Consider the following 24,416-nt stretch of genomic DNA (forward strand, 5'->3'; position numbering starts at 1 on the left):
CACGGCAGCGGCTATTTCACAATCACTGTCGCAGAGTTCGGTGATAGGCCGAAGTCGGAGCGGCGGGGCGTTGGTCGGGGGCGACATCGTCGTTCGCTGTCGCTTTGCGAAGCGTCCGACGCCGTTTCCCTCTATACTTGTGGCGAGTTCTGAACTTTCGATTATCTGAACTGCACTTCTTCGGGCTTGCCATGACGCAAAAATGCAGAGAAACGCAGAGAAACTCGATCGCGACGTCCGAGGCTTCGCTCTTTTGCCGGAGAGATAAGAGGGGGAGGAGCGTGGAGCGCACCGCCGTCCAATGGCGGCCTCGCGCTGTGTGCCGCGATATTCAAAACGCGTGACGTACGCGTTGTTTTTCTCGTTTTTTGTTTATTCTGCGTGAAGGCACGAGACTGGCTACTAGTGGATTATGAAGGATACGGCCTTCGCAGCATGCGTGCACGATTGCAAATGGCGGCCAACGCGTCGTTTTCGCGACAGGACGACGCGAACTTCGCCGTTTTTCGCGACTTTCGCGCATTTCTCGCGTCACCGCTGCCCACTTGGAAGCATTTTTTGATAATTTCTCGTGCGAATTTCAGCTTGATATTTTCAGAAGTAATAGATTATAGTCCAAGGATGCCAATACAGCCGGAAAAAAAAAGCGAAAGTTTTCCGGAAAACCGCGACTTTTCGACCCGCGTCTCCCCTTAATGCTAATCGGCCAACAATTGTAAATGCATAAATTTGGAGTATTCCAAACTTCGCAGTCCCTTTATCATACTCTTTCTCTTAATCTTTTTTGTTAAGTTACACTTAATATTTATGAATACATTTTTTTAGGGAATTATCATATGTACAGTAATCATGGACCGACACAGAACAATTTTGTGTCAAGTAATGTACACACTTTTATTTCCAGCGTCTTGAGTTCAAGTCATAGTATTATAATTTTGAGAAAAGCGTGTATATCAGAGTCAAAATTATCTTTAAAGAGCAGATATGTCACTACATGATGAGGTAATCACGAGCAGTTGCACTACTAGGCCTTGTAAATAAAATTTGTCACCTTTGAATTCGTGAATACGTATGATGTGATTGTGAATATCAGGGTTTGTTCGTGTTCTGAAAAAAATATAAATTTACTGTAGTGATTATAACAGGTAATATTCAGGACAGCCCTAGCCCAGGGTGTAAAAATAAAATGGCGATTTGAAAACTGAAGCTGAGCAATTATGGCAAAAAATACCCGCGACACTCATGCACAAATTTTGAAGCTTTTTTTCCAACCACTGGTGGCAATCTTGCATGCCTATGCTAAAGGCGCTTTGAGAAAGTGCAATATGTGTAAAAGAAAGAAAATTTTTTTGTTAGCGTTGTGAGATCTACGATGATAGCCGCTCTCAGAGCACATGGATAGTCATGCCATTGGGCAAACCAACACGTTTGCATTTATTCATTTGTTTTTGCATCACGACAATATTGCCAAGCAAATGAAATACATCTCTAGTAGTGACATGTTAGATATTGTACAATATGCCAACACAACACCCAAACAATATAAACACAAGGTACTGCAAATGTGTCGTCTCCGACGTTCAACGTGCCATAAAGGATCCGTCAGAAATGACCTGTTGTATTTCACCCCATGGACCCTCCGCAGAAGATGTCTGTCGATGCACGCTGCCAACTCTCAAGCGACTCACTGCTGTGTTCTGTGAGCCGACCCAACTTCTGCCAGGCAGTGTTGCCAGTGTCACTGCGCTAACCCATGCGATCACAGCACCAGTTCTCGCTTGGTGGCTGTTAAACCTGTGGGGTCTTGAAATGAGAGCGCCGTGCTCCCGGAGCACACAGAGACAGTAGACGTGGTCAAAGCAAACCAAACACACATTTATTGAGCTATTTTTACGTCGACGATATTGCCAGCCGAGTGCAATCACTAGTGAGCAACATACTAAGCACAACCTTATATAATATTCCAATACTCTCAATCAACTTAAGAACAAACGCGAGGTATAGCACGAAGGCAGCGTCGCCAACGCTCAGCTCACCACGAGGGGCCCACGAAAAACAACCTGCGGCGCGTCCTTATGGACCCGCCATGGGAGACAACCCTTTACGCCAGCAGCCACCCACCAAAAAGAACCGCTCATCTCTCATGTGGCACCACACAGCCAAGCCGCTAGGCGTCATTGCTGGCTTTACCAATCATGATGATGACAAACGCTCGTGAGTGCGACGCCGCCTAGCGCTTGGTAGTTGTGAAACTTAAATGTTGCTAATCTGTGGAACACGTGTGTGCCAGGAGGTGCAAGTAAATTGACAGGGGGATGGTAGCACCCCCGCAAACCTAAGCACGACTAATCCACAAATGGCATATGCGGGGCAAGCCACTTTTCAGGAGGTAATAGCACCCCCCAGCCTTCAGGCGAAAATCAGTCTTAAAGTTAGGTGCTATACACTTAAACCGGAACCAAGAGTACACCATACTCATGTTCACATTACGACAAGCATGTATTGCACCTCTTCACGAAGCAGCCATCCACTGTCTGTGGAGTGGTTAGCGTCAAAGAGTGCATGAAGGACACATTTGTTGTTGTGCACCGAAAGTGGTTTGACAAAAGGCAATGTGTGCAGGGCGGCAGAGCTGATGACACGCACCGGCCCACTAGTCCAGTTGGAAGTGGCCAAACAAGGGGCCATCCACCATGGGCTGGCATCACTGCTCTGCCAACCCTCACCCCTGCTCCTGCAGCGCGGCCGCCTCAGCGAGCGCGACATCCCAGGCCGTCTAGCCCACGAGGAGGCCCCTCCCCGGATCCAGGGCAGCAAGAGTGTGCCTGCTCTCAACTGTACGCGACCCTCTGCAGCTGTTGGGCCGTGCCATGTGTATTGTGCTTTCTTGAAAGAAGCCTCTAGGCTATAGAGTTTTCTAAAGTTAACTAGAGGGGACTCTAGCACTGCGATCGCTCAGCGACTGTAGAAATGATGGGTAGTGCGTTTATCTGCCTAGTCTTTGTACTTGCGGGCCTTGAATCGCACCTGTGACTTCGTTTATTGCTGTGTTTCGGTTTTGTTTCGAATGAAAGAATGGACGCTTTTAAGCTTCGTGAGTCGCTTGAAATAGTGAGCCTAAAAGGTTAAAGTAGTGAAATGCATCTGCTCAACAGTTGCCGATTGTCTTTTAGTGACAAAGCAACTTCAAGACATGCGATGCCAACTGGAGCCGAAAGTACCAAAAATACACAAATCCATAAACTACCCATCATTCCCATGCTTGCTGAAGCACCGTGCATTGAAGCTGCCATAGACATTAGCACCAGAGTTCTCTCTAGTGTGTTTATAGGAAACTCTATGCTTTAGGCATTCCGTTACTGGGGCGTTGTTTCAATGGGAATCAAATAAAAATGCTTGCATGAAGATTATGAGGGTGGCAGATAGGGTAATTCAGTACAGCATGATGTTTAGGTGATTTAGAGCAACTCTGATGGAGTAAAGGAAAAAAATCTGCAAAGGATGGCAGGGTGTGTGCTTCGTTCCTGCCTTTATCTAATCTGAAGTGTGCTTAAGTACCTAAACATTGTGTTTGCATCAATCAGACGTATTCTTTGATGTGGATGACCTTTTCCTGATTCTTTGTTTGTATAACGATACAGGGAACCTTATATATTAAACAAAGAGCATACAGAATAAACTTACTTTTAAATTTTGCAAGTGTAATGTGCAATATTTTTCAAGGCAATAAAGTAATTGGGTGATGCGCTCAATATACAGAATAGTGTCGTAGTAACAAAACAAAAGTTTTTCTCCTCAGTATATGGGGGGGAGTGCAGTGCCCAATGAGCTTGTGAAGATTTTTTGATTTGAGTCAGCAGGGAAAGCGATTGGACATTAACCATCATGTGATGACATGCATGCTTCATGTTGCTGCGGGGCTGTTTCACTAATGACAGTCGGTTTTGGTGTTACATGTGTAATTTTACTCTCAGGTGGATCTGCAGCCATGGATGGTAGCCAGCATATGGCACCTGGTAGTTCCATGACGATGCCATCACGAGGTTACCCACCAGGACCTTCCTACTCGGTATGTTGTCTACTGCTCATTCATGTGTATCAGGCTCTTTGGGGGGGGGGGGGGGGGGAACCTTCTCTTGCTCGGGTAAGTCCCATCCCCATCTATTGTGCCTGCTAGTACCGTATTTACTAGTGTAATGAACCCATCTTTTCTTCAGAAAAGTTAATGCCAATTTGGGGGGAGGGTTCATTACGCAGGAGAAAAAAAAAAAGTCTTGGGAGTTATAAAACAGCGAAGATTTCTCATGACAGTTTGCTTGTTTTGGCTCGCGAAATGCGCGACCAATCGTTTTTGTAGCCCGAAGCTCTTGTTTTCTCCTGTAACGAACGCGCACAGATCGACACTGATGTGTCGTCCAGCCGCTCTTTCCATGCTTTAGGGCATGCGCAGCCAAATTTAAGTTCAAAACTAGCCATGTGGCTAGTGTACCAGCTGAGCGAGCTCTGCGCAGCAGGCATCCCCAACTAAGTTGACTAGGACAATCCCAGCTACAAAAACCGCAGTGTCTGATGGCAGCGCGCAAACGTTGCAGGCGATGAAGTCCCTAGTGGGCGACACACCATCAGCGCGGTGGGCGCTTTGCATGGCCTCCAAGATGGCAGGCGTGTTTCTACACTGCATGCCTGCCATTTCGAAGACCATGCGTTTGTTTTTTGCTTTGTTTTCGTGCTGCTGTGCTTGCATGGCGTTATAAACTGAGATTTCTCCTGCATTCGACAGATGGCTCTCTGCCGCAAAAAGCGTGGCAGAGCACTTAAAATTTTGATTGACGTCGTCTGCATTCACGCTGCTAGCAACTGTTTAGCATAATTGTGAAACTTTTACTTTTATTGCGTCATTTTTTTGTGATATAATGGCTTGGGTTAAAATTGTTTCAATCATTAACAGCACTGGCTATCGCACCTAAATAAAATGAACAGATACATTAAAAATTTCTTTTTCTTTTTTCAAGGAGCAAGGTGGGTTCATTACGCGCGTAAGTACGGTAGTCAAAGCACCCGCTAGAGGGCTGCAGATAGGAGTGCTCGCTCTCTCTCCCCAGGTGCTCGCTCTATTCTGACATATGCTCTACTTTAATATGAGACCGCGTTCGCTTTCGCTGCGCCCTCTCTCTTTCAACAGTTTCTGTTGTCAGCAGCCAGTTTTAGGGTATTGGAAAGCCCCCTCTTTTTCATCAGTTTCTGTTGTCAGCAGCCAGTTTTAGGTTATTGGAAATGCCACGGCAGCTCCGCTAGATGAAAATGACCCACGCGCACTAGCTCATTCCCCTCTCATCAACGCCATCGTCAATGCCACAATGAAGAACAAATCAGGAAATTAGAAGTTGCAAAAGTACAAAACGTTTGCCGCTTTGCCAACTCACAGCAGCGTTCTGTGGCAATGCATGCGAAGGTGAACTTTGGCGTCTGAGTGTGTGTGGGTGGATGTTTCACAGTTTTACCCATGAGCATTGGAGTTTCACCCCACTCTTCGTCATTCACTTTGTGGAGATCGTGTTAATTTTTCAACGTGCAGCATACTTGTCTTTGTTTGGCAACTATAGACAAACTTATGAAACCCCTTCTTGTGCTCACTCAATAAAAAATACTATGCATATTGTACTAGTTTTGATGTGATGGTTTTGATTGCCATAAGTTGCTTGAGAGGTTCGATATAACTAACACCAATACAATGAATTATCTGTTATAACAAAGTCAATGAAGATTAGTCGCGTCATAGATACATACAGTGTTACAAATATACTGTATTTGCTCGCATAATCCTCACACTTCTTTTGGTGGAAAATCGATGCAAAGTTGGGGGGGGTGCGAGAATTACGCGGGGAAAATCTTTCCATGAACACGTACAGAGCAAAAAAAAAAAAAAAAACGAAGTAGCCGCAAATCGGGATTCTCACATCAGCAACCAACAGCAAGCTTTGAGAAGTACTAAATAAATTAAAAGCAGCGAGAGGCAGCCGACATGCTGCGCAAGTGTCATTACTGTATTGCAGTGAATATGTTTTGTTTTTCGCAGGCACGCATTTCAGTTGATTTTAATTTTTTTTTGCTGTAATAGCAGCGATGCCCAGTGTTTTCCCCCTTGTTTGCTGCAGAATTCTGAACTGATTTTACTAAAAACTAACTATTGGAGCAATAGTTAGTAAAGGCTAGCTTGCAGCTCCAACTATTGGAGCTGCAAGCTAGCCGGCACAGCAAACAATCAACCCTAATTAATTTTAATAATCTGAAGTTCCTTGCATCCCTCTTTTTGTATGTTTCATTGATTTCAAAAACCATTTAATTTGACGATTTTTCACAGCCTCAGTGATTTTTAATTTATGAGGCTTTACTGTACATTTGTAACTAATGTACGGATATAAAAAAGTTATTTCATTGGAGGTGTGGCTTTGTTATATTGACGAGAAAAAGTTCAAAGAAGTTCTGTTCTATTTGTGCACAAATTTTAACATTAGAATTTGCTTTACAGTAAAAATTTTGCTATTTGCACAGCTTTGATACTACTTTAAAAAATGAGGAGCAGGCAAGAGAGGAAGAATCACAGCCACTTCAAAAATATGTATGGCTACCTAGCCAAAATTTAGTTGGTTGTGCTGCAAATATTTTTTTTTCCCAAGAAATAGAGTGAGTTTGCGGCAAACAGGATTGAAAATAAGTGTGAATAGGTTCATGTGCGAAGGTCAGACCATAGTGAATTCCAGTAATTCATCGGGTTAACAAATAAGGCTTATGCTCGGGCAGTTAGACATTGCAGATGCCATTGTTTCCTGAATATATAAACAGGCATAGGACCTAAATAAAGGGAAGTTCTGCAGACAGGCAGCCTTTTTATTTATTGTTTAACTTGGTTACTGTCGTCCCACAAGGTGTCTTCCATTGGCTCTTCGCTTTGGTTTCGATGCAGCCCAGGCAAGCAGCGATGGAGGAGCGTCAGTACCAGAATATTGGCTTGTACCAGCAGCAACACCAGCAGCAGCAGCAGCTGTCCCAGCAGCCACAATTATCGGTGACAAGGTGAGACCAAATGACCAGTATGTGGATGGTTGTGTTGGTAGAGAAAGCAAACTACATGTTTAACCATATTCTGGCCAAACATAACTGAATTAAGGAGATCTTAATGCTGCATATGCTTGCCGGAACCAGAGGATAAGGCTGAATCACCTGATTTTTCTAATTAAGAATGGCTTAATTAACCACATATTACTGTGCTAATGTTGTGATCCATGAAGGTTGTTTTTGTATAGGGAAGCAGTGAAGTGTAAAAACTTGAATAGCGGTTTGCTTTGCTAGCCATTGAAAGTGGGCATTAGTCAAAGGCACTCTGTTTGGCTCCTGAAGTGCTTGGGCTTAGACTTTGAAGTACTTCAGGAACCAAGTAGCCTCAGCGAGTTGGTCATCTTGCCATGTGTATGTGTGAAGTGCTCTCTTTCTGGCCTAATAATACTTTTCATTTGTCCGTTTTGCTCGGCACAATGTTGTTAGTTGGTGAAATGCTCCTCTAGCTGTCATTTTACGCTTTTCCCATCAAGGGACATATGTCAGAGCATTTTTCACGTTATGCTTCATTCTCCAGCAAGCAGTGGCATATGCATGTATTCTAAATGTTCAGAAACGATTGTGTGGTTACCTCGCTACTCACCGTAGCAGATGATCACCGCGGCTTCAAGCTTAGCGAGCCACAGGGCCGCGTCTCCGTCACCTACTCGCGTATAGCGCACGGCTCCATGCGCGCTCAACAAAGCGGTTAGTGTGGCTCGACAAAACAGTGTTCGATTAAACAGCAGTACACAAACACTTTATTGCCTTTGGCGGCACCCGGAACAACAGTACAATGTCCGCTCCCGGGACGCGAAGAGCAAAGGTTCCCGCACGCGAACGTTCATGATAAGGGGAAACCGCGAGCACGTTGCAGCTGGCAATGGCGAGCTTTGACACGCCGGTCAAGAAAAAGGTCCCTCGCGGCTATGCTGCGCACTCTCACGATGGCCACTGGGCCTGGTCGTGAGAGTTAAGGCATACATCGTACGCATAGGCCTACGGCAAGTGCGGCTTGGCGTGGTGCGACCACTTCAAGCACTAGGCACCGCTGTTGACTTAACGTACGGTACCGAAGCTAACACTCAGGTAAAAACGCCCGCCGGAAACGCCTAGGCACCCAGGCAGGCTATAGTCCCGCGATTTCCAAAGGGGACGCGGACGAAGGAAAACCACGTCCTAATAGGGCACTGGCCAACAGAGCAGAGAGCCTTTCCAGCGCGCACGTGACCTGGCCTCACTGATTCTCGCAGCCCCTGAGAACACGTGTCGTGCCCGTGCGTCCATTGCCATGTGCCGTTACCAGAGCACGGGAAAGGAAAAGGAGAGCGGCCGTACGGCGGAATGCCCACGAAATGGTCGCGGTCGCGCCTCAGATCTCCACAATGTTTGAGCTACGAATGTTGAGATCGGGCTGGCGCTTCCTACTTCACTCTTAAGCACGCCTGCTGGAATACAGGAGTGGTGTCATAAACCGTGCAAGTTTTTACGAAAGCTTCATGCTGGACTGCATTGTCAAAAGCGTGGTTTGAACTGTGGGCCCATTCCAGAGGCTCTAAGGTCATGGTAAAGCTGTAATGACACAAATACTTCAAAATTCTGGTGTTTCTTAATGAGGTTGTGGGAACAGATTCGTTTGAGAATCCCAAGATGTATATCTCCCAAAAAATATGGTAACCGCCTGTTGTGGACCAAACAAAGTTGTTTCACTCACTCACTCACAGCCACTGCAAATTGGGAATTGACACTTAAGGCATTCAAGCAGGAAAGCAAAAAACAAACTAAAAAAAATAAAAACTTTCATTTTCTTCTGTAGTCTCACTCTTTGACCACTAGCCCTCACAGTTGCAGACCACATTCACTACACATATGCTGTGTGTGCACCGCCAACTTTGCCAATGCAGATTTCTCCTTCATATCATCCATGTTGTTTAGTGTAAGCAGAGCAAGAAGCAGCAGAGAGCCTGTTCGAAATGGTGCAGATTGCTGCCTATTATTGCTAATACAGTAAAAGCTCGTTAATATGACACCCGTTAATTCGGAAATTCGGATAATTCGGACGGCTCTATTGGTCCCGGCCAAAGTGCATGTTAATCTATGGGACCAAACCTTCATTATTTCGTCGGAATTCGTCTCCGCACCGCTTAATTCGGACAAATGCTGGCGGCTGCTGCTACACAAAAGTGTGATAAAGCAGCGCTGGCACCACTGGAGTGAAACCGAAACCTCAGTGGCATCGCCATCATCATCAACTAGTGGGGGCGATCGCAGCGTCACTGAACGTCGGCGTCTTCTTTCTTCTCCACTCAGCGCCTCCGACGCCATTTTTCCTTGTGTTGTCGTGTCGGAACCATCTCTTCTTGCGGAGTTCTCTTTTTCTTCCATTGTGACCGTATTTGCATGCCACCACCATCGTGCGCTACAGTGATGGCAACGCCGAAAAAGCGGCAGAACTACGATGCGAAGAACTTGGCGACTAAAGTAGAAATTTTGGAAGCACTGAAGAACGGCGAATCGCGACAGCAGGTTGTGACCAAGTACAACGTGAAGCGGAGCACGTTGGGAACGTACGTGAAAAATGAACAACAGATTCGACAAGCCTTCGAAAACGAGAAGTTTCATGCCTCTAGAAAGCGATTGCGAAACGCAGCTCATCCCCAGCTCGAAGAAGCTTTGCTCCAGTGGATTACTGACTGTCGCAACGTGCATCTGCCTTTGAGCGGACCTCTCATCATGGCGCAAGGTGAGAAGTACGCTGCAATGATGAACGTTGAATCGTTCAAAGCGTCAGAAGGGTTGTTTGCGAGGTTTCGAGAGAGACACGAGCTTGTCTTCAGGAGTGTGTGCGGCGAAAAGGCCAGTGTTTACGAAAGTGTGACCACCGAGTGGAGAAATGTGAAGCTTCTGGAGCACATCGCCTCAATGTAGATGAAACTGCTCTATTTTTCAGAGCTCTGCCCGGCAAGACGGTGACTTTCAAAGGGGACGCGTGCATTGGTGGCAAGAAGTGCAAGCAAAGGATAACTGTGCTTCTTGCCGCCAATATGACTAGCACGGAGCGCTTGCCACTACTTGTCGTCGGGAAGGCGCTTAAGCCACGTTGTTTTAAGAACGTCAAAAGCCTTCCTGTCGAGTACACAGCGAACAGGAAGGCATGGATGACATCGGACATTTTTCGCGGCTGGCTGCAGCAGTTGGACCGGCACTTCACGTCGAAGGACCGCAAGGTAATTATAGTTGTTGACAACTGCAGTGCCCATAACTGTACAGTCGAACTGAAGGGCATCAAATTAGTTTTTTTGCCGCCCAACACTACGTGTGCTCTTCAGCCGATGGACCAGGGTATCATTCAATACGTGAAGTCGAAGTACCGCAAGCACCCGCTAGAGTGAATGATCCTATGCTCAGAAGCTGGAAAGTTGAATCAAGTGGACTTACTCGGCGCAGTGCACATCATCGCCCACATGTGGAAAAACACTCCGCCGCAAGTCATCGCCAACTGTTTTCGGCACAGCGGTTTTGTGAGGCCCGAGCATGCAGCAGTAGCTGACAATGGCATCGAGGAGGTGTCGGCCGAGTCCACCGACAATGACTGCCCGACTTTCGATGCTGTCCTTCCCACAAATGTGACCTTTCAAGACTACATCGCGACGAGTGGTCTCCTGACCGATCAAGAGATTATTAATGATGTCACGGGCGCCCATGAAGACCACGATTCCGACGAAGAATCATGCGAGGAGATACAGCCGCGACCTCATCGCACCTCACGGGAAGTCTCGGAGGCGCTGTTAATATTAGAGGATGCTTGCCTGAACACTCCCGACAGCTTGCGTGCTGTTGGCCATTTGGAACAGTTAAGAAAAATTGTGATGTCGGCCGGAATCTGCGCAAAAACGCAGACGACAATTACAAAACACTTCAACAAATAAAGGTATGCTTCTGCAGCTTGATTTTAAATGTTGTTTTACCTGTTCATTCGCTAATTCGGCATTCGGTTAATTCGGACAGTTTTTCCGGTCCCGTGAAATCCGAATTAACGAGCTTTTACTGTATATCTCATCTGTCAGGAGGCAGCATCTTCGTCAACTTTCTTGAGTTGAGGTGGAGCATTAAGGGGAGTTTCGAGTCGAAAAATCGCGTTTTTAGCGAAATTTCTCGTATTTCTGATTTTCATTGCATTGTAATCTTCAAACCTTCTTCTTTCATCTGTGAAAATTTCAAAACTAAATTCGAACCGCAAAATGCAAAAAAATGTGTATGAAGGCATTGCGGTGGCTCAAAATTTCGTGAATTTGCGCCGATATTGGCCATCTTTGACTGCGCGCTGCTCCCCGTCGCAGTGCCGCCCGCCATCGCGATCGGTTGGGAAAGTTGCGTCCGGCCTTCTTCTTACAGCTCCGACGACCGCCAGTTTCGTACGTGGGCAAAAAAAAAAAAAATAACGAGGCCTTTTTATCACGTGGTTTGAGCGGTTTGAAATGCGCGGCACCCTAAGCAGCATCGCGATTGGCTACCGAGTCATTGTCAGCTGTGTTGGTGGCGGCCATCGGCATTTGGTCCGTCTGCTGTTCTGCGATGACAAGCCCGAAAAAGTGCAACGTGAGACCGCAGAAGTTTCGAACGAAGCACAAGTTCAAGGGAAGGCGGCGTAAAGCGCCCCGAACGACGGCGACGAACGAGAACGCGCCTACGTGTGCTAGGCCTGACGGCGGCATCGACAAGTGCGCGAGCGACAGTGGCTGCGATGAAGGGATTGACGCTGCGCTTTCTTTCATCAGTGCTTCGGAAAAGAAGCTCGGCTTCTTCGAAAAAGACGAAAGACAGCGCGACGAGGTTTGTGCAACGACAGTTTTGTGCGACACCCTCTTGCTGACGGCACTTGTGGCAGGTGCGGCATGCCCTGCTTGCGGTATTCAAAAACTTGCCGTTCGGGAGCCGGCAGAAAAGCGCAAGGGACTTTCGTCGCTCCTCGAACTTCATTGCGAAAACAGCGAATGCTCAGCGACTGTTCTTTCGTGCTCCTATACGTCACTGCGTGTTACGGCGGACGGCAGCAGCCGAGTGAGCCAACGGTACGACAGTGGGAGCTCCCGAGATAGTTTCGCTGTAAATGTGAAGGCGGTGGTGGCTGCACGCGCTGTCGGCATTGGGCATGAGCAATTGTCGAGATTTTGCTCGATTATTGGACTCCCAAAGCCAATGCACCACCGAGGATTTTTTTCGATAGCAAAGAAGGTGCACATCGCTGCCATGGCAGCTGTGAGTGAAAACTTGCGCCGATCCAGAGAGTTGACGAAGGAAGTAGCAGGCGAAACTGATGTGGCTGTTATGTTCGACGGCACTTGGCAGAAGAGGGGCCACAAAAGCCACAACGGAATTGGCGCAGTTATCTCCTTAGATACTGGCCTCTGCTTAGACTTCGAGGTCATATTAAATTACTGCCTGACATGCAGTAGGCACAAGGATATGGGCCCAGACGAGGAAGTGTGGCAGGCATTCCATGGCCCAGTCTGTGAAAAAAATGCAGACTGTTCTTCCCATGCCATGGAAACGGAGGCTGCAATGCGCATTTGGCAGAGAACATTGACTTATGACACCCCACTGCATTTCATGACATTCTTGAGTGACGGTGACAGCAAAGCATATAGTGCAGTTGCAGAGTCAAAAGTCTATGGTGCTGTCAATATAGAAAAAGAAGACTGCACTAATCATGTGGCCAAGAGACTTGGCACCGCGCTACGGAAGCTGCATGTGCCATTACCACGAGGGCAGAAAATGAAAGAGCCAGCCATTCAGAAGCTCCAAACATACTATCAGATTGCCATAACAAGCAACAGGGGGAGTGTACGGGATATGTACACTGCAGTATGGGCTTCGTACTTCCACTCATGCTCTACTGACAATGCTGGCAGCCACAAGTTTTGCCCTGCAGGAACAGAGTCGTGGTGCAAACATCAACGCGCTGAAGCACTTGGTGAACCTGCACCACGCCACACACCTCTCCTGACAAAAGCACAGGGATTGGCTATTTTGCCCATTTATAAGCGGCTAACGGATGAGAAGCTCCTTGCTCGATGCATCAAAGGGAAAACCCAGAACGCATCGGAATCCCTGAACAGCAAAATTTGGCTACTTTGCCCCAAGACTAAGTTTGTCTCCCGAACGGTTGTCGAGACTGCCGCAGCTATGGCAATCCTGTGGTTCAACAAGGGTCATGCTACTTTCGAACACATCGTAGAAGAGCTCAACATACTGCCATCTAGAGATCTAGTTACTTTCAGTGATTCCTGCGATGCGAGGCGCATCAAGAGAATGTCCGAGCGTCTGACAGCAGAAGCAAGGGCCCACCGTCGTCGTGGAGTGAAAAGGGCACGGCTGGAAGAGAGTGTTCGCAAGGACCGTGAGGGCACAACCTATGCTGCAGGACAGTTCTAGTAACTTGCAGTGCTTTTCAAAGTTTTGTTGAACATTATGGCCAAAGATTATGCATTTCTAAGAACTCTGTGGTAGAAAAAAAAGGTTTCAAACTTTCAAATGCGTTTTTCCCCTTTTGCAGTTTTGTGTGATCTGTGCTTCTTATACACGCTAGTTCGTATACTTAGAATTGTCATACCTCTATGAAATTTGGCACATAGCATGATGAAGGCCCATAGAGTGCAAGTATCTATTCAGATTGTCAGTGCTGCTTGATTATGTTTTTCAAAAATTACATAACATTGAAAGCCCTTGGCAACTAGAGCCATAGTAAACTTTTCTATTTTATTATTGTATTTCACCTTTTTACAAACAAAATTTATATAGTTTTTTGCACTCTACAGTTCCAAAGGATCATAGTCAGCTATATCTGCATGCTTTATCTCAAATTTTTATAGGTCAGAATTGTTGCATAACAATGGCCATAATTTTGCAGTATCCTGCAGAAAGAAAACCAAGCAATCTACATGAAAATAAATGACATATTTGAAAAGAGGAGAAAAAACTCTATTAGCATGCCAATTTGTGTTAAATTCAGACTCTTATTAAAGAAAATCGTTTTTCGAGTAGCATCTCCCCTTAAGGGGGGGCGACATTATAGGATTTGTGGGATAAGCTCCAAATGTCTCACTACTGCCCAGGCCGAGCCATAGTTCGCAGCCCTTGCCATGGAGTCCTCCTACCAGTAGCAGTGGTGGCAACGCCCCGCCCCGACCCGAAGTGGGCACCCGGCCTCTCTCGACGCTGGTGAGCCCCCGAGAACAGGAGCAGTACGTGAGTGGCCTCGGTTCCCTGGCCGTGGGTCACCACCCGGGTCCTCACGGGGGCCCTATGGCCGCATCCGAGCCCCCCACCCACTGGAGTCCCCACCCACCTCCGCCAGATCTGAGGGCACAGCGAGACCTGCTTCGACAGGAGGCCAAGATGGAGGAAATGAAAGAGGAGGTGCAGTCTTTTGGTAGATTGGTTTCGTCACTGCAGCATTCACAGTTTTCCCCCCAAAGATGGGGGGAAAACTTAATTGGTGCACTTAGCTGATGGCAATGCGGAAAGACTGATCACTGCGGCCTTTCCACACTTCAAGGTTTAATGTACCTATAACATTAACCTCAATTATTTTTTCAAGATTTGAAAAAAAGTGATAGAGGGCTTAGTAATGCAATTTTTAAAATGTGTCGTAGTTTGCCAGTAATAACTTGCATCGTCCTGCTCTACAAACCTTGCTACTCTTCAAAGCTGCTTTCCCTTCACTTGGAACCACACAAGTGATATTCACACATGCCTGGCTCCAATTCTTGAAAATATTGTGCAAGTTAGTTGGGTCATGATGAAAATTCAACATTTTAAAATATGTGGCATATGCTATTTGATTCGATGTTATTTGACCAAATCACTATACTTTTCGCATATCTCTAGCGTTAACCCTTTTGTTACTGAAGGAAAAAAAAAAATGTGCCGAGATTATTGGGAGGGAAAAAAATCTGGTTGGTCATTTTACATGTACGCAACCCCAGTGGTAACTTCACTGGTCAGCAAAAGTGGTGAAAATTGACTTTGACCTTGTAATATTCAAAATATGATAGTGGAACCAGTGACAGTGTAAAGTGGTAATGAGAAATGTATCTCACAATGTGTTGTTACATTATGTACTTAATCCTAATAGACACCAATTAAAAAACGCTTAGGCAATTTCTTTCCAAAAAGTATGATAGTGGAACCAGTGATAGTGTAAAGTGGTAATGGGAAATGTATCTCACAGTGTATTGTTACATTATGTACTTAATCCTAATATGCAGCATCTTAAAGGTTCAATTGAGAAATGCTTAGGCAATCGCTTTCCAATTCTCAGGTACGGCGGCGAGAGGAGCGAGACCTCCACCAGCAGTTAGTCACGAAACCCCAAATGAAGCAGCACCTACAGCAAGGGGTCAGGTCGCCACTACCTTCGGAGACCAGCAATGGGCACCACCCAAACAACAGGCAAGTTCTTCCCATGGATCACTCTTGGAGTCCGGTTTATTGGCAAATCTCGTTGCTATAACACCGGAGTTGTGGGCCTTTCGCAGTCTACTGCTGCTGAGATACGACTACGATTCTTTGAGTAACTTCCTGCTACAATTGTACAGTCGAATATGGATAATTCGAGCTTGAAGGAGCCCGAAAATTTGTTCGAATTAATGAAATCTAAATGAACAGAGGGTTCACCATGCAGTAGCACATGTGCATTGAGCTAACACGCGAGGGGGAAGTTTCAGAAGACTTACATTTCTTCACAAATCACAGGACATCCGTCATTAATTAAAGTAATCGGTGATGCGTGTATGCACACGTTTGCCTTGCAGTGAGTCAATCGATTTCGCACACAACTTGCGAAGCGTTTCTACTTTGGCTTCAGCATTCTCCTGGCAAGGGAAGTTGCGTGCGGCTATGTCTAGCGCCATCACTTTCTAAAGACGACGGCGATGACTGCATCTCCGATGCTACCCTCTGCGCCGCAGCCGTGGCCAGCACGTGACGAGATAGGAGGAGCGCCTCCGTGAAGAGAGAAGCAGATCAACATTTCAGAGAGAACCAACACTCTACTGCAACTTTTTTTTTTCTCTTCACGCGCGATGTTGAAAGAAGGGTTTCTACGTGGCAGTGACGGAAAAGGAAGAGGCGCGTCACCGGTGCATCGCAGATCGGCATTTGAAAGAGAGCCAACACTCCGCGACAGCTTTTTTTCTCTTTCCCTCTTCGCGCGCGGCGTTGAGGTGTCAGAGATGCCGCCTCTGGATTGGGCGTAGTGCTGAGAGCATTTTCAGAGCGCGGCATGTTCCACTTATCCATCGCAAGTGCTTGCGAGTTCAAATTACAGGGCATTTTCGCCCATTGGAATATACATAGCTTTGACGGGACCACAGTGTCAGTTCTAATTAACTGGAAGTCTGAATTAAATGTGTTTGAATTGATCAAATTCGACTGTACAATCAGTGGATGACATCGCATACTTATAACACTAATGTTTTCAGTTACATTGGATTTTAGATCGGTGGGTGTTCACGTCAGTAAAATGATTTGTTGTGAAGCATTCGGTGTATGTGTTTTGGCAGTGATGCCATTCATTCAAGTGAACCAACTTGTGAAAACTCAGTTACTTTCACAATCCTAGTACTCCGATGTGGCAGAAGGATCATTTGGCTGTGATTTGTAGTTTTAAGATGAACACTGAACATGCAGGATACCCCGTGATGCTGCTCAGGTGGCCAGCCCCTCACCTTGGGAACGAGAGGAAAAGGAGATGGTGAGCTCTCACCTACCCACAGACATGGAGCGCAGGCTTAGGAGTGCTAAATACCGAGTTTCATCAACTGTGCTGTGTGCAAACTTTAATCATAGTGCTAATGTTAACAGTTTTGCTTGTGTGAGCAGCATTTGATTTATATGTGGCGTTTAACGTCCCCAAACCACCATATACCGTATTTATTCGCATAATGATCGCACTCGCATGATGATCCCGCCCCTAAATTTTGTCGTCTAAATACGACTTTTTTTTCCCCGCGTAATGATCGCACCCTGAACTTGCCGCGTCGATATGTCATGTGCCAAGTCTAGCTGAACGCGCCTATCAATGTTTCTGTGATCTGAAAGCGGGCATCACTATGCTAATGTCGTAAATTTACTGATTTAAATGAAAGCATTCCTTATTTAGATGGAAGAAACTGTTCTGACGCGCGTGACATACTCGCAACCTCCATAACCGACGCTAAGAAGAAAAAAAATGCGGTGGCTTCACTTCATCATCTGCCAGGCTTGTTTTGACATCCCGCACTGTTACAGCATTTGCCGCCTGTTGGTCGACCTGTGTTCATCTCGCAGCAATGTTTTTTTTGTTTTGTTTTGTTTTTCTGAGACCACGTTTTTTTTTTCCTTTTTTTGTGCTTTGTGATTTTGCTTAGTGATTTTGATTTGTGCTTTGTGATTGACGTGGCGGTCACATTTTGATGGAGGTGAAATATTAGAGACCTGTGTACTGTGTACATTAAGTCAGATAGTCAAAATTTTCAGAGCCCTCTACTACTGCGTTTCTCATAATCATATTGTGGTTTTGGGACGTAAAATTTTGGGGATGGGGGAGGGGGGGGACATGTTTTTTATTTTAATTTCACAGCTTGAACTGCCGAGCTTTGCATATCGCTTCTTTTTGTTAATGTGAACACAGTCTGATTATGCTCAACCTCCTGCTTGTCTTCCATATTGCTGTGTGCAAATAACCTTGACACAATACAGTTGAACCTCGATATATTGAACGGCGCGGCGATCGCGAAATAGTTTGATGTATCCAGAATTCGATATTAAAAATCACAAAAAAATGTGTCAACAGCTTGCTGAAAACAACCAACGAACCCTTCAAGCATGGTGAAGTAAATACTCACTTGAAGATTCAAACATAGTATTTATTGTGTTTGTTTAAAATATTGAAAAAAAGTAGCCTGCTTTTTGTTGGCCATGGCGTGTTTGACGACTGCATCCTCAATATAGTCCAGGCAATTCATAAGTGATAGGCCGGTGCCTTCAATCGCGTCGCAGTGGCGGCGCACAAGGGCCAAGGCAGCTACGACCTCAGCTGATGTTGGGAGCGGGGCACCATCAGCGCTTGCAGGATCCACCTCGGCAGAGTTTTCATTTGGCTGCTCAGCAGTAGCTTCGGCGACAATCTCCACATCCGTGAGCTCCGCCGTTCAGAGTTAGGACTACGCGCGACAGGCCTAACTCCGAACGCACGAACACTGCGAGCACAACGACCGATGCCTGCCGATGCTACGGGGGAGGAACTTGCAACAAGTGGTGGTGGTAGTGGTTGTAAGGAAGAGGAAAAAAAAGGCACCTAATTTCTGTCTGCCTTCAGGTGACACGGCGCAGTGCCTTATAGGGGTGGGGGGAAGGTGGGATAAAAAGAATAGAAGGAAATAGATGAAGAAATAGACAGGCAAGCCACGAAAAAAAGAAGATAAAAAAGTGGGGATCCGGTCGAAGCAGTCCAAGGGCAGGGCACCACAATGCGAGAGCTGCACGGCGTCAGGAGACCGCAGAGGGCGAACCAGTCGGCGGGAGCTACGCTGTCGTCGGAGATCGTGAGGGCACAACCGTCCAGCTTGAAATTCTGCGAGCGAATCCTCCCAACAAGTGCGCAGTGTGCCGTTGACACCATAGAGACTGCAACGACTGCAAGCTGCAAGGCTGCGGCGCGCGTAGGCCGCTACCTTAAAAGTGGCGCTCTCGGCGCCATCGATGCGTGCAGCATTCGTAAACGCCCGCCGCTCTACCGCTACTTTTGAGAGATGCGGGAAAGCTCGCCGCCTGTCAGTGGAGCGCGGGTGGTTTGGGGTGGCTGAGTTCGATATATCCATTATATGTCAAACTTTGTTCGAAATAAAAAATCAATAATGCATTTGATTTCCTGCGTGATATAGGAACCGTTCGATATAGGCAATAATTCGATATATCCGTGTTCGATATATTGAGGTTTGACTGTAGCACAAACTCGGACACCTTCAAGCCTTTGTGCACATTTTCACTATTATCAGGCCAGTGCAGTAGATCACAGCATCACTGCGGCAGTGTGAGGTTGTTTGTTCTGGAGAAATTTGCCCCAAACTGGGAGGACCACTTATCATTTAAAGACTGCAAGTGTCAGTTGTGACCCTAGCTGATAGAGCCTCGAATCATCCATTTGTGCTGATGTAGTGCATGTGTGAATGCCTCGACCCTGAGTTGGAGCATTGCTGAATTTAACGTCCAAAACTTGTGTGTACAGCGGCGCCTTCAGCGACTGGAAGAAATGCGCCAGATGCGAGATGAGGAGTTGCAAGAGCTGGAGTCTCTACCAAACCGGACGAGTCGACAGGAAGAACGTCTCAGGGCTCTGAGGCTGGAACGAGAGTTTGAGCGGCGGGCACAGGAACTTGCCGGGGACGATGACGACGATGAACAGGTGCCACAGCCGGCATCGAGCAGTCGTTTGATTGGGTCTCCTCACTTTGGCTGCATCAAGTGCAATGTTGGGAGCATTATTGGTGCACTAGATCTCGAAAAAAAAAAAAAAACTTTATTCATGTTAAGCAGTGAGCAAGCCTTAACGTGTGAAACTGCAAATATCATGGCACTCCAGAAGCAGCAACATTTGGCTGCATCAAGTGCAACGTTGGGAGCATTATTGGTGCACTAGATCTGGGAAAAAAAAAAAACTTTATTCGTGTTAAGCAGTGAGGAAGCCTTTAACGTGTGGAACTGCATATATCATGGCACTCCAGAAGCAGCAACATGTGTTGTGCATGGCTGTTGGAGAAAAAAACAAGTTGCCCTATTGCTTCAGGAGAATTTGTTCTTGACCTAGTTGGTGTGTGTTTTAAGGCCTATTTGCTGCTAACAGAGTGCACATAGAAAGGTCGCTCGTGCCATTATCTTTGTTGTCTGTGTGCACCCTTTTAGTGGCAAGTATGCCTTAAAATGCCCTTTTGCTTCAGTGTCTGATGCTTTGGCTGTCCGTTTCTATTCACTCCAGCCATGCTGCAACACACTGTACGATGCTGTATTGCAGGGAGAAGAATGGTCTGGCAGTGATTAAAATGTCTCTATACCGCAGATTGGAAAAATTTGTGTGCACCAAGATGTCACTCCTGGTAGTCGATAAATTGCATTTCATGCTCTTTGATACAGCATCGCTGTACTGGCGGTGCTTTAACTTGTTAGAAGCCAAACCTTTTATGCTGTTGTTTGTTGCTGCAGCCATTGTGTGTTCAAGTAGAGACCACTCGTGTGTGTCAGCCTGCTTGCTGTGTCTATCTGCACTTGTGTTAACATTCTGCTTTCTGGCATACCACGCATGCTGCTTTGGGAAGCACTGGATTGGCACATCCAGCTTCTGGGGAAGTAGGTGTCCCTCGTTCCTCGCACATGTGTTCGTACAAGACCGCACAGTGGGACTACCTCATGACGGGCTTTCTTTTCCTCTCACTGCTTTCAGGACTTGACATCTGAGGTGCCGCCACTAAAGGAACGCCCCTCCCAGCATTCTTGGGAGCCAGTTCATACAATTACTCCCCGTCACTTGGAGGTGAGCTCTTGAGAGAGAGAAAGAAAAAAGCGTGGGCAAGGGAGCTAGCTCTTGGCTTGTACAGTTTGTTATCCTGTTCACTTGAATAGAGTAGGCTTGTGCAAAGATTTGAAAGCTTTGAATATTCAAACAAATATTTCTGCATTTGAATTCGCTTCGATTCGAATTTGAATAGTTGAAAATTTCGATGTATTCAGAATGAACGAATAAGTGTTGAAAAAACGCTTGTAACCCCCCCCCCCCCCCCCCTAAAAAGGTTGTTTCTCTGCAGTGAAGGGGTGCTAACCCATGAAAGCACCTATTTCGGTGTACATTAGCCTCCATTTAATTTTTTGTAAAGGTAATTTCACTGCTTCGGAGGAATGCTAAGCCATGAAAATAGCTATTCAGGGGAAATCGGCAATTTTGCGAAGCTTCACCTCAATGTTAAATTGCATTTTACCGAAAGTCAAATCCACTACTATTCAAAGTTGTTTCCACTTTCTTTAAACCAGAGAAAGAGAGTTTGCACAAGCCTTGTTTCATTTTTTTTTTAATCATTGTCCAAGTTATTTGGGTCACGACAGGCATGCCTATATTTATTTATAGTGATATATACCGTATTTACTCGATTCTACCGCGCCCTCGATTGTAACGCGCACCCGATTTCCACCGCGAAAAAAAAAAAAAAACGTAAGACATCGATTGCAACGCGCACCCATTTTTCTCGCTGGCCCGCATGATCACACCGCTCGAAAAAATGACTCCTTTCGGGAGCGTCTTCCATTTAAATATGAGGTACGGGCGAAGCTTGTGCCCATCTGACGTGTAACAGAGCATTGCTGTCACTGTAGTTTTACCGTAGACCGATGTCAGCACGCGAACTTGCTTCGCCCCCTTCTTCTCGACGGTTGTGGTGACAGGCATGTCGAAGTAAAGAGGCGTCTGATCGGCATTCCCGATTTGCCCAAGCAGGTAGCCGTTATTGCGCCGCAAGTTTAGGACGAACCTCTGAAAACTGTGAAGCTTTTCATCGTACTCCTCCGCAAAACTTTTCGCATATGCATGTTCCCCTTCGGAGGGAAAAGCCTTTCCTCTTTATAAAGTTAGTTAGCCAGCACCTGCTCGCTTTAAACTGGCTCCGCATTAGACCTTTTTCTAAGACTAATTGCATAGCCCGCACTTGGAGCAGTTCTGTCGTCACGGGCCGCTGTGCCGCTCGCTGCTCAAGCACATACTCGCCGAGCAGCTCTTTAATTTGCGGAAACCGACCCTGTTGTGGTCCACTGAAGCCTTTGCATGAAGCTTTGCTGTCGACAATCTTCTGCTTTTGTTTCCGCCGGTCCCGCACGCACTTTTCAGGAACCGAACGACCGCGATGCGGCCCGATTTCCGTCCGTTTCTGCACACGCGATGACTTTTCTTTTGAAAGCGGCATCGTGGTGCACTTGAGTTTTTGGAGTCGGCCCTTCCACGCCGTCGATGCTAATGCACTACTAGATGACGAACTCCTCAGCACACGTACGGAGTGCCGCACATGGGAAACGCAGCCAGAAATGGCCGACGCGGCATGCCGACGCACGTAGGGGGCGGCCATTTTGGATTTGCCGATGGCAATAGATTGACCGTAATTTTTTTGTTCGTACTCGATTCTAACGCGCATGCGATTTATGAACTCGCTTAACCGGAAAAAAGGTGCGCGTTAGATTCGAGTAATTACGGTAATATTTGAACTTGAAATTCTTCAACCGAAATACCTATTTGCTTCGAAGCTGAAATTCCTTATTCTCACAAGCCTAAAAAAGAAGAATAAAAGCGAGCCAACACTGCATACAGTGCATTGACTTGTCAATGCTTGGCACAATTTAGTTCAGCCACTAGCAATTTTTTTTCAATGCTTAGCTTGCTTATTTTTTTGCCATTGAGCAACACCATGGGCATGAAAGAATCATCATTTTCAAAAGGTGTGAACAATCCATGCAGTTAAACAGCATTCATGAAAAAAAAGGCATCGAAATGACAATGCTGTCAAAGACATTTTCGCTTGATTAAAATGTCACTTAACACTGCCATTTCTAAGAGCTCATTTTCTGTATCCCATGTGGATCAATTTTTAAGGGGATTTGACATCTGAATTCAAGAAACATGTCGCTAGTTATCTCCAGAGTGACTGAAGTCTCAGTGCTGATTCTGATATATGAATATTTTCTACCATAGTTCTATTTAAAAGCATTGTGACCACGTCAGGTGCCTCACAGGAAAAAAAAAACTATAAAAATTTCACTAGGCCTGTCGCATCTCTGTAGCTTACCCGAACCCAGCATTACTAATCAAAACAGCTAAGTAAATAATACGAGTACCATTTAGCGACTTCACCATTTTATTTTTTTGTCATACAATGGGCCGTAAACAAAACATCCACAGGCCACATGTTTGAGACCCCTGGCTTAATATAAATTGAATAGTCGTACTTTCCACACCAGAATCATAGTAGTCTTGTAAAGAGTGCCTTTCTCGTGTATTGGCAGCACTTGTGAAGAATTTGGAAAGGAACGCCGGATAGCTGACTTCCGGGCACAGAATCATCATGGAATGTGAAAATACAGTAGATCCCCAGTAAACAGAACCTGAAGGGACTGGGAAAATGTGTTCCATTTAAGAGGAGTTCCGTTTACTGAGAGGTAAACAAAGGTGCAGAATACTAGCCCGAAACCAAGTGTTGTAGAGGCAATAGTTCCGTTTAAGGAGTAGTTCAATGGATTTCCGTTTACTTAGAGTCTACTGTACAAGTGCAGCGAGATTTGAGTCTACATAGTATAAGGAATGCCCAGTAGCCAAAACAACTGCTGTAGCCCGGCATGTTGTGTAGGCCTGGTGCAAACCTTGGCCATAGTGATCAGTGTCTCAGTAAATGCATTTTCTTTCAGGAACAAGAGGTTCGCCTGCGACAGCTGAGACTGGAGGAAAGTGGTAAGCAGCAGGAGCTGGCTGCTCAGCGTATGGCCGAAGAGCAACTGCTACGTGAGGCACAGCGCCGACAGCAACAGCAGCTGCAGCATCAGCAACAGCAGCAACATCAGCAGCAGCTGTTGCAGAAACAGCAACAATTGCAGCAGCAGCAGCAGCCATTACAGCAACAGCGACAATTGCAGCAGCAGCAGCAACAACAACAACAACAACAACAACAGCAGCAGCAGCAGCAACAACAACAGCAGCAGCAGCAGCAATATCAAGAACAGCAACAGCACCACCACCAACTACAGCAGCAGCATCAGCAGGAAGAGCAGCAGCCTCAGGATGACCAGCCGCCCCCGCTGCCAGCATGCCCACCACCCCCACCTGATCGCAGACCTCCACCCTCCAAGAAGGTGTCTTTTACAGAAGCACCCCCTGTTGAGGCAAGTGCACTTCTGTCAGCTGCCTATGTCTGTTGCACAGTAGTCTGCGGTGCTCAGCTGCTGACCCGAAGGTTGTGGGTTCAATCTCGGCTGTGGCAGTCGCATTTCGATGAACGCATAATGCTAGGGGCCTGTGTGTTGTGCAACGTCAATGCACGTTAAAGAACACCAGATGGTCACAATTTCTGGAGCCCCCACTACAGCGTCCTTCATAATCATATTATGGTTTCGGTATGCAAAACCCCAGATATTACAGTTAAACTTGGATATAATAAAGTTGATAAATTCCCGGAAAAATTTTTTATAAAGAGGATTTCGTTATATGGAGGTTTGGTTCGAAAATTCGAAAAGTAAATGCGCAGATTAAGCAAAAG

The 24,416-nt window shown here is 46.3% G+C and overlaps 1 protein-coding gene across 2 annotated transcripts in view; it reads left to right on the plus strand.

Annotated features, from left to right (window-relative positions):
* Positions 1-24,416, plus strand: part of cno (adherens junction formation factor afadin) — a 64,161-nt gene that overhangs the window by 36,237 nt on the left and 3,508 nt on the right. Inside the window, exons 15-23 of one of the 2 annotated variants that reach the window (XM_037415383.2) lie at positions 2,623-2,837; positions 3,975-4,069; positions 6,965-7,074; positions 14,211-14,514; positions 15,419-15,549; positions 16,789-16,852; positions 19,367-19,543; positions 20,576-20,665; positions 23,572-24,042. In XM_037415383.2, coding sequence (XP_037271280.2) covers positions 2,623-2,837; positions 3,975-4,069; positions 6,965-7,074; positions 14,211-14,514; positions 15,419-15,549; positions 16,789-16,852; positions 19,367-19,543; positions 20,576-20,665; positions 23,572-24,042 — 1,657 coding nt within the window. The remainder of the gene's footprint in view (positions 1-2,622; positions 2,838-3,974; positions 4,070-6,964; positions 7,075-14,210; positions 14,515-15,418; positions 15,550-16,788; positions 16,853-19,366; positions 19,544-20,575; positions 20,666-23,571; positions 24,043-24,416) is intronic. The other variant, XM_075873034.1, reaches the window with a different exon arrangement.

Source organism: Rhipicephalus microplus, chromosome 9 (genome assembly GCF_043290135.1).
Source record: "Rhipicephalus microplus isolate Deutch F79 chromosome 9, USDA_Rmic, whole genome shotgun sequence".
NCBI classification, from domain to species: Eukaryota; Metazoa; Arthropoda; class Arachnida; order Ixodida; family Ixodidae; genus Rhipicephalus; species Rhipicephalus microplus.